This window comes from Salmo trutta, chromosome 3 (assembly GCF_901001165.1).
Source record: "Salmo trutta chromosome 3, fSalTru1.1, whole genome shotgun sequence".
In the NCBI taxonomy this organism is placed as follows: domain Eukaryota; kingdom Metazoa; phylum Chordata; class Actinopteri; order Salmoniformes; family Salmonidae; genus Salmo; species Salmo trutta.
In genome coordinates this window covers 63,485,796-63,496,292 of record NC_042959.1, presented here as the reverse complement: position 1 = coordinate 63,496,292, position 10,497 = coordinate 63,485,796, and the positions used below count along the sequence as shown (strand labels likewise).

The window sequence follows — 10,497 nt, the reverse complement described above, 5'->3', positions numbered from 1 at the left end:
CTGGTTCATGCAATCAACACCTTCCACGCTTGGCACATACTTCTTCTACATTTTTCCTCCTTACGTCACACCCATAGTATCTCCTCTTAATGACTGATATTGGCATTTAGCCACTGTAATCTAATTGCCTCGCACTCATTTTAGTTTGGTTTCTCATTAGGGCATGGATACTGTAGAGCCAAACAGATAGTTAAACAATACAGACATGTACTCACCTTAAGACAGTGTCATGACGTTGCCCTCTTTGAGTACAGGGAGCACAGTTGACCCCCTCCCCCTTGCACCATCCCCCTACCTACCTCTCCCTACCCAGGCCCGGTGAAGGCGGTCGTAAATTCCAAAGGAAATGTCCTGCCGCCTGGCCCAGTTGAGACACAGAGGGGTTTCATAGAGAGACCAAGGAAATTCTTCCAACTCACAGAATTGGGGAACCGAACGACATTTATGTTCTGGAGAAGGTATAAAAGATTGGTGAAGAATCCAGCTACGAACTGGTCCGCTTGGTACAATTTTGTGATACTCAGAAGAGACAATATTGCCATATTACCATAATACTGTTTATATAATAGCCTCAGCTATGGGACTTGCATCTCAATGGTTGTATAAAATGTATTAATAAGGATAAAGCTATTTGTAATACGTTGAGATGCTATGTACTGATGTTAATGTGATAGAATGTATTTCTGTTCAAAGCTTAAATCAGTCATCGGCACGCCCCCAGGGACACAGACAGGACCAGGCGTCATGTGACAAGCCTGTTCTATGTTCATGTATAAAACCCCCACCCTGATTTACTTTCTTCAGACCAGCTTACCTCAGAAGAGAGAGCCAAGGTTTGACCATCCAATTCCTCTACTGAAAGTTAACTATACCACGTGGTTAAACTTTTAGACTATCGAGACCGACAGAATAATAACAAGTCTTTGATATTAATTTATAGTCTGCAGCTAGAAATTATATCATTGAACGCGAAGACCGACGAAACATCCATTCTATAACGACATTAATGAATGTCGCTTTGAAAGATCCATTCTAACAGAGAGAGAACGCGGACAAAACTCTCCAACAGAACAGAACTCTCCAACAAGGATCCCGACACACACTGAGCGTAAATATATATTGATTGCAATTGATCCCGAATGAATGAGCGTTCATGTGTAAAGGATTAGCATATCAATTGTTAATATTAATGAACTCTGTGTGCCTTCTCAGCTGCCCTTTATGACCCTTTGTTTTAACAAGACACCAGCCATGCCTGTTTAGCCCACTAGGGCACATTACTCTAACAATTCTTTGTGACGATAATTACTGTTTGTATGCTTTCTGTGAATTACTTCGTTTAGTAAATAAATGATTTTAAGACAATTGATGTATGGATGACTTAGTAAAGGCTGGATTCGTGCAGATACAATAATTTACGACGTTTGGAATGAGACTGGACGCGAGGTAAAATACACCATTTAAACCAGAAGATAATCGGCCTATACTATAATATAATATATATTGTTATAATATAGGAAAGTTATATTAGGAAAATTATAACTTTGTAATCTGAATATTTTCCTTGGTGCCCCGATCTCCTAGTTAATTACAGTTAAACGATTAATCAGTTTAATCGCGTGATAATAATTACAGGGAGTTATTTTGATAAACATGTCTTCAGTTTAATGGTGCCCAAAGACACGACAACTGGTTCATGCATGTAGGACCATGGCACTTTACAGAAATAACCAGACATGTCATCCTGCTAACTCCTCTGAAAGGGACACCCATGTTCTGGAAAAGACCCAAGAGGCGTAACCATAGCAACAGTACATATTAGGCAATAACACAGTTACAGGAATTCCCAGACAGGTGTATGTCTAATGACCCAGTGCACTTATAAAGAGCACTTGTTTTGCTGGCTCCTTCTGTATTAATTAATTGCCACATATGTTCTGGAAAAAACACAATATCTCTATCCTCTGGGGCTTAATAAGTCCCATACCTTAAAATGTACCCCAGTACAAGTGAGAAGTGAAGCACCTCACCCCCCTTCCTTTCTCATTCGTACGGAGGAGGCAGGACCAAACATATCCCCTCTTATAGCTAGAAAGAAGTATAAGATCCCTCATCAAGCCAATTGTCCTTCAACATAGTGTAAAAGCATATGCACGCATTTCTTAGCCTTGCCAGAGATTTATAGTTATGTATTAGAAAAGAAAAACAACAGAAACATCAAAACCATTAAACTAAACCTCAGAATCCCTTATAACGTCACTCTCAATATGACACCTTGTCACGCCCTGACCGTAGAGAGATTTTTTATTTCTCTATTTGGTTAGGTCAGGGTGTGATTTGGGTGGGCATTCTAGATTATGTATTTCTATGTTTGCCTGATATGGTTCCTAATCTTTCGTTGTCTCTAATTGGAGATCATATTTAGGCATTTTTTTCCCACTGGGATTTTGTGGGATCTTGTTTGTTTTTTGGTTAATTGCCTGTGAGCACACCATTTGCTTCATGTTTCATTTGTGCTTTATTGTTTTGTTTGGTGAGTTTCATTTATTAAACTATGTGGAACTCTACGTACGCTGCACCTTGGTCTCCTTCTTATGACGAACGTGACACACCTAAACATATGGCCCTCCCTTACAGACACCTCTCTAACCACTATTAGGTCACAAGTGAAAAAACCTGTTAGAGGATTAAGGGCATGTTCCGTAGACTCTTGTGACCTATGTAACTTACATGTCTAAGCAAAGTGAAATTCAGAAGGTCTAACATAAATGATCATTCAGCAACTGTTACATTGAGTACATGGTTATATTCTGTTATACTATGTGTATACTCTAAACATATTCATAAGGGGCAGTCCCCCTTTTTGCACGTGGCACAGACAATTGAGTCAGAATGATGAAAATGTCCGAGTTTCACATCATCTAGTTTGCACTATTTGCACAAACCTCAAACATCGCAGGTTTAGGTACTATTGCTATACTTGTCATGGGCGATTTGCTACATAGCATACAAATGTCCATTCTATGTTTATTTCTGCTGCCCCACTGAGCACACATAAACCGGCCATTTTTAGTTGCATTTCTACATTTTGGTCAATGTCAGATTCAGGGGTAGTTTCTTCATTTTGGCCACTCCAGTTGGTAACAGAAGTCCAGATTTTCTGCATCAACCCACTTTCTTATGGTGTTGCATTGTCTCCTTTAGTGTACCAGTGCTAGTGGAAGGTGTTTTTACAGTTTCTTCTAGGTTTGCCAGTGTCAAGGCCATTCTTCCGTTCTTCATTTCCACTGTCTGTTAAGAAGTCGATGGTGTCACGGTCGTCGTATGAATGAGACCAAAGCGCAGCGTGTGTATCGTTCCACATCTTTATTTAACTGTGAAACTATGCAAGACATACAATAAACTAATAAACATAAACAACAAACCGTGATGAAGAGGTGCAACATTCACTAACTCAAAATAATCTCCCACAAACACTAGTGGGAAAAACAACAACTTAAATATGAGGACAGGAACATAGTCAATTTCAAGCACTTATCAAGAGAACATCCCTGGTCATCCCTACTGTCTCTGATCTGGCAGACTGACTAAACACAAATGCTTCATTTGTAAATTATGTCTGAGTGTTGTAGTGTGCCCCTGGCTATCCGTAAATAAAATAAACTCATGCCGGCTTGTTTGCTTTATATGAGGAATTTGAAATGATTTATTCTTTTACTTTTGATACTTAAGTATATTTTAGCAATTATATTTACTTTTGATACTTAAGTATATTTAAAACCAAATACTTTTAGACTTTTACTCAAGTAGTATTTTACCGGGTGACTTTCACTTTTATTTGAGTCATTATTTTCTATTTAGGTACTATATCTTTACGTTTACTCAAGTATGACAATTAGGTACTTTATACACCACTGCAGCTAGGTCTTTCGAGGTCATTGATATTAAACCTGCCAAAATACATATGGTAGTGGTTCCCAAGTTATTTGCTCTCTGAGGCTGTTGGCGTTTCCTTGTGACCCACGCAAAACCACAAATAAAACCAATATATTTGGGGTCTGCAACCCAAGCAGAGTTAGCGGTGATTAACCATTGGGTCACGAGTTCCAAACCACAATTTTGGAAACAAGGCAATGTCAAATACTCCCATGGTTTTACTGTAGTATGTTCAGCCTCTTTACCAAGGAATGTGCATGACTGAGGCAGTATTATAGTATGTCATGTTTCACTGTCACTGAACCAAAACAAAGACCCTCAGGTTGATTCACGAGATAAGATATGGTCATATGGTCATAACCACTGCTTGATGTGCCCATCTCTATGCAACATTCATGTGTGGTGGTGGATATACATTTGTTAGCCTTGTGACTGGCATTGCCTGACAATGTTCAGTACAAGAGAAAGGATGCAGGGTTATTATAGTGCCAGCAGAGGGCATCATTCAACTTCTTGACAGATCAGGGCAGTGACTGGTCAGGGAGAAGGTAGTTGTGATGCAATATTCCTCAATGGAAATGTATGGTGGAGATGAGAGTAGTGATATTTCCCACACTTTTGGTTGATCTTGTATAAGGGGTTTGTGCCATATGTGAATTGTGCTGTTATGTATTCATTGTCGAATCCAAATGCCACAAGTTCCCTATGGGAAAAATTAAGTAGGATATTCTGTTTTATTCTACTCTATTCTATTCAATAGTCAAGTGAATAATATCTAAATGCCTGTACTCAAAAAAATTAATTGTAAATAAGTAGCCTACAATTGATCAAGATCAATCTTTTTTTTGTCGACAATACAAACAGATAACCTAAAACAAAAGAAGAATTTAATTTTCATGATTACTGTGGTCCTTATGGAGGTTTACCCTGATCCATTTTACAAAAGGCATATATTTGACAGCGTGACATATTTGAGTCAAAATTGTAATGATTAGAAATGTACAAAATGGTGCATTCCTGAATGAAATCCAACATGCGGATTTTCCTATAAAATGGACGCACATAACTAGTTTTACTGGAGTAAATCTAATCCCTGTTGATTTATATTTGGCAAATTCACTATGGACCTATTTTCTACTTTGACGCAGCACGTGCTGACTCATAAACCCGGTATTAAGGGCGTTATACCTATGATGGTTTTGCTTTGGGCCACTATATCTGCGCTCATATCTGGCAGCATCTGGAGTAAGCGTGTTTCTCAAGTTTATCAAGTAATCGAACTTTACGCAAATTGCCAGAGTAGAGAGAGAGAGAGAGTAGGAGACAGAGACGAAGGAGCATTTCAAGAGTGGAGTAATTTGGCACCAAAGGCAGGTAAGGCTATACATTTTTAATGGAAATATGTTTTATTTATTGTTTTACCATGAGAAATACATTTTCGTTTTGCGGTACATTGTCTCCGTCACAAAGAAACAAGGTAACATCTTGATAACATCTTTTGAAGATTGATGTGTCAAATAAAAACAATTACATATATATTTTTTTCATGATAACGCTTTTGTGGTAGGATGTCTTTGGTATTTATAGTTATCTGGAACTTACTTGACATAATGATGCCCAACAATTTTTTTCTATCTTAAAATAAGCAACCCTAAAGGTTAAAATCAAAATCAAATACATTTTGTAGACCCCATATTGTTGACATAATAATACTTGAAATAATGATTGGCCTTTTTCAATCAATTCACTTAATTCAATAAATGAAATCTAATCTTTAATTTAGCCTATTTGTTCGTGTTTCAATGTATTTATCTTCAATGTTCATCTTCATTGACTGACACAGGTATCTAAAGGGGGAAAAAATGGAACTGAAACCATTACTAAGGCGGATGGGCTCGATAGTCCGTGCCATCCTAACATTCCTCTTTGCCCTGGTGGTGCTGGGGGTGATGGTGTGGGCCTACGTCCAGGGCTTCCAGCTGGCCACCTCCCCGTACGGCATCATCTCCTTTGGCTTTTATGGCGTCCTGCTGGGGCTCCACATCCTGGTCCAGAGCTTTTTTGCCTTCGTGGAGCACCGCCGCATGAGGGCCCGAAGCAAGGCCTGCACATTCACCAAGACCATCGGTTTAACTATCTCAGCCTACCAGGAGGACCCAGAATACCTGCGCGAGTGCCTCAACTCCATTCGGGCCCTCAAGTACCCTCCAGAGCTGCTGCGGGTCATCATGGTGGTGGATGGGAACTCAGGGGACGACCTCTACATGCTGGAGATGTTCAGGGAGGTGTTTGCTGACCGGGACCCTGGCTGTTACGTGTGGAGGAATAACTACCACACATGGGACCCCACCCAGACCCAGGATGCTAGTTATGGGCTGGGAGAGGACCCCCAGAGGAGGGAGGTGGAGGATCTGATCAACAGCAGGAGGTGTGTGTGCATCATGCAGAAGTGGGGTGGAAAGAGGGAGGTGATGTACACAGCGTTCAAGGCACTGGGACTGTCGGTGGACTACATACAGGTGAGGAGTTTACTTACATCTCTTTGTATGGCTCTTGAGATTAGGGAAATACTGTATTTAATCTCGCTCTCTCTCTCTCTCCTCCAGGTGTGTGACTCTGACACCAAGCTAGACCCCTTGGCTACGGTGGAGCTGTGTAAGGTGCTGGAGAGCAACCAGAAGTACGGGGCGGTGGGAGGAGACGTGATGATCCTCAACCTCAAGGAGTCCTACATCAGCTTCATGAGCAGCCTGCGCTACTGGATGGCGTTCAACATCGAGAGGTCCTGCCAGTCCTTCTTCAACTGTGTCTCCTGCATCAGCGGCCCCCTGGGTAAGGAAATTACACATTCCTGTGACCGCGATAAACATGAGTCATAACCTTGCTTCTCTTCTTTATGTTACTGGTAGTCATGTAATATTACTATGTTATTTGTATTCATTAACATAACTAGTGATACGATTTGAATGTACATGCATGTGAACTGCAGTGCTATAACATAGATTTGGTTTCATCCTCAGGTCTGTACAGGAATGACCTCCTCCAGCAGTTTTTAGAGTCCTGGTACAACCAGAAGTTCCTGGGGACTCACTGCACATTTGGGGATGACAGACATCTCACCAACCGCATGCTCAGCATGGGCTATGCCACCAAGTGAGTATACATTTCTTCACAAATACTCCTCATACACAAATAAACTGAAGCACAACACTTTACTGGAGATAAGATGACATTAGACTCATTCATCATCATCCATCCTCTGCTCTCAGATACACGGCCCGTTCCAAGTGCTACACGGAGACGCCAGGCCAGTTTCTCCGGTGGCTCAACCAGCAGACGCGCTGGACCAAGTCTTACTTCCGCGAGTGGCTCTACAACGCCATGTGGTGGCACAAGCACCACCTGTGGATGACCTACGAGTCCATCGTCTCTGGTGTCTTCCCCTTCTTCGTCACGGCCACCATCATCCAGCTGTTCTGGACAAGAACCCTGTGGGACATCCTCTGGGTCCTCTGCTGCATCCAGCTCATCGGCCTGATCAAGGCGGCCTATGCCTGCATCCTGCGCCGCGACCTGGTCATGGTGTTCATGTCCCTCTACTCTGCCCTCTACATGACCAGCTTGCTGCCCGCCAAGTACTTTGCCATTATCACCATGAACAAGAGCAGCTGGGGCACGTCGGGCCGCCGCAAGATGGTTGGGAACTACATCCCCCTGCTGCCTCTGTCAGTGTGGGCGGCCATCTTGCTGGGCGGGTCCTGCTACACCATCTACAAGGAGAGCCAAAAGGACTGGTCCATGCCGGCTAAGGTACTAGAGACCAGGTTTCTGATCTACGGCTGTGTGGCGTACGTCTGCTACTGGTTCCTCATGATCTTCCTCTACTGGGTGTGGTTCCGCAGGCTGTTTAGGAAACGCTCCCAAAGTTATGACGTTAGCGTATAGGGACAGTTTTCTATACAAGGGAAAAAATACTGGATATTTAGTATTTATTTAGTGTTTTGTACATCAAAGATGTTTCATTTATTTATTTAATATTGTGCTACAGTAACTGTGAACAGATAACCTTTATACAGCTGCTAAATCAACTGAACCGTAGAATATATAAATGGATATAATGTACTGTATATGAGAACAATTACCTAGACTCTGGGAAGCTTCATCAAGAATAGTGTCAAAGATGAGAATATATTGTTGATAACTACAGTTTGCCGTGCTACTGAAGATGGAGAAAGGAGTTGTTAGTTGTTAAGTGAGTGAATATTTGACATTCAGTTGTCTTTACAAATACTTTATAACTGAAACTGTATACAGAAGCAGTATAGTATACCTCCCAGGAGTCCTCTCAGCAGTTGATGATAAGACTAGTAATCTATTCTAGATGGCCCTTGTTTTGCTGTTGCTTATTTCTACTGACTGCCTAACGAACGAAGTGTTACATTTATTTAATATAAGGATTTGTAATCTCTCTTGAGCATAACATGATTGAACCGTTATTAGATCATGCTGTACATGACTTGATATGTGCCTTACACAACAAAATACCATATCAGACATAGTAGCTTTTCTTTGTTTTTAAATATACTTCTCTCAATAATGCACTGTAAATTGGACTGGAATTTAATAACATTTTTTTTTTAAACATTACCTTGGAAGAAAACTAGCAAAATGTCTTGTGGTTCTAAGTGAAAATATTTTTTTCTGTGTAAATAATAGTGACAGACTCCATAGGAAGACAATTAGACAATCATACATGTGATATCCACTCCCAGGGATGCATTGTGAAGCCCTGTGAGATAGACGGACAATGGTTCTGCTGTCATGTTGAGTATAAACATGAGAGATTCACCTGGCTCGATTTGAACTGAACTGACTGAGCATGTCTGTATAAATTCTTTATGCACATTTTTCATTGTATGGGATTATTTCCTTTTTCATATTATTTTGCAAATGTGAATGAATGTATCTATGTATGTTAAAAATGAAGTATTTTATGAAAAGCATGGAGTACAGTAGCCTACTGTTGATTTGTTGAGGAGGGATTGTTTGGCTACCACACCCATCTCTCAATGATCCTATCAATCTAGGATGTTGAAATTGGTGTCTTAATGGTTGCTTCATCTGCCTCCACCGTCAATGCTAAATATACCCCTGATTTCCCTGACAGTTGATAGTTGACAGTTGATAGGTAAGGTAACCATTGTGGTCAGAAGGGAAGAAAAATACAGTCATTCCAATGATTTTTATAAGCCATAATATACCATTTATTCCTTTGCTGTAGCCCCTAATACTGGCCCCTAGCTTGCAATGGAACGTCTGCATGATGTACTATGTACTGATGTACTGATTTCCATTGTGCAACACATGATAATCTGAGAAATGAGAGGTTCTGTTAGAGACATCTATCATCAGGAGGGTCATCGTTGCTCATCAAGAGGTATAATTACTGATGTAGAGTCAACATTTCTGACCTCTCAGGGCAGTTAGTGGGCCAGTTGCTTTGCACTGGTTTCATTTGACTGGTGGAGGGAGGAGAGTCTTTTTTGCTGTTTTTGTACCATACAAACTTTTTATGACAGGTCTGGGTGGGTGGAAGTTCTAAAAGAGTCTGAAAACTGCAATAGACAGTTAATTATTGTATATATGAATTGTGTAAGTGATACCCATTTGTTTTTAGCACAGTTATGTAACACTAACAGAGCATTAAAGAGTCTGTCTTGCAGAGAAAATATTAGCTGTGTGAATCGCCATTCTGGGGGCAGCAGGTAGCCTAGCGGTTAAGAGTGTTGGGCCAGTAACAGAAAGGTCGCTGGTTTGAATCCTCCAGCCGGCAAGGTTGAAACATCTGGTGTTCTGCCCTTGAGCAAGGCAGTTAACCCCCAACAGCAACTGGTGACGTGGACGTCAATTAAGGAAGTCCAGCGCACCTCTCTGATTTAGAGGGTTTGGGTTAAATGTGGAAGACAAATTTCGGTTGAATAGATTCAGTTGTGCATCTGACTAGGTATCCCCGTTGCCAATCATGATAAACTGAACAAACTTGTCAGAGCTAACTTTAAAGATCATAAGCAATTCTATAAGCGAATACCTTGTGACGTTATCAAAATGTTAATAAAGCAATAACAGATATATTGCTCTGACAATGATGAATGTACTTGACTGATTAGAGGCCTTTCATTTATAGATGTGCAACAGACCGAAATGAACACGACAACAGCTTTATCAACTGGTTAAATGAACACGACAACAGCATTATCAACTGGTTAAATGAACACGACAACAAAATTATCAACTGGTTAAATGAACACAACAACAGCATTATCAACTGGTTAAATGAACACGAAAACTGCTTTATCAACTGGTTAAATGAACACGACAACAGCTTTATCAACTGGTTAAATGACCACTAAATCAGCATTATCAACTGGTTAAATGACCACTACAACAGCATTATCAAGTGGTTAAATGAACACGACAATGTCGTGGAAATATTCAGTCAATCATATTTCTCAAATACCGGAGCCTGTCAGTTCAAATATACTTTTTATTTACAACATAATA

General features: G+C 40.6%; 1 protein-coding gene across 2 annotated transcripts; it reads left to right on the top strand.

Annotated features, from left to right (window-relative positions):
• Positions 1 to 4,882: 4,882 nt before the first annotated feature.
• On the top strand, positions 4,883 to 9,667 carry LOC115164322 (hyaluronan synthase 1-like). 2 transcript variants are annotated; one of them, XM_029716698.1, is made up of 5 exons: positions 4,883 to 5,306; positions 5,780 to 6,455; positions 6,543 to 6,768; positions 6,957 to 7,089; positions 7,206 to 9,667. In XM_029716698.1, the coding sequence occupies exons 2-5, from the start codon at positions 5,799 to 5,801 to the stop codon at positions 7,879 to 7,881; spliced, it is 1,692 nt and encodes a 563-aa protein (XP_029572558.1). In that variant the 5' UTR covers positions 4,883 to 5,306; positions 5,780 to 5,798; the 3' UTR covers positions 7,882 to 9,667. The 2 variants fall into 2 exon arrangements, with proteins under 2 accessions (XP_029572558.1, XP_029572549.1); XM_029716689.1 differs by having other exon boundaries at positions 4,883 to 5,310.
• Positions 9,668 to 10,497: the final 830 nt, after the last annotated feature.

Bases quoted from the DNA above. Each gene is read 5' to 3' on its own strand.
- LOC115164322 (XM_029716698.1), top strand. From the start codon at position 5,799: ATGGAACTGAAACCATTACTAAGGCGGATGGGCTCGATAGTCCGTGCC. The intron at 6,456-6,542 runs GTGAGGAGTTTA...TCTCTCCTCCAG, and splicing joins TGTCGGTGGACTACATACAG to GTGTGTGACTCTGACACCAA. The intron at 6,769-6,956 runs GTAAGGAAATTA...TTTCATCCTCAG, and splicing joins CTGCATCAGCGGCCCCCTGG to GTCTGTACAGGAATGACCTC.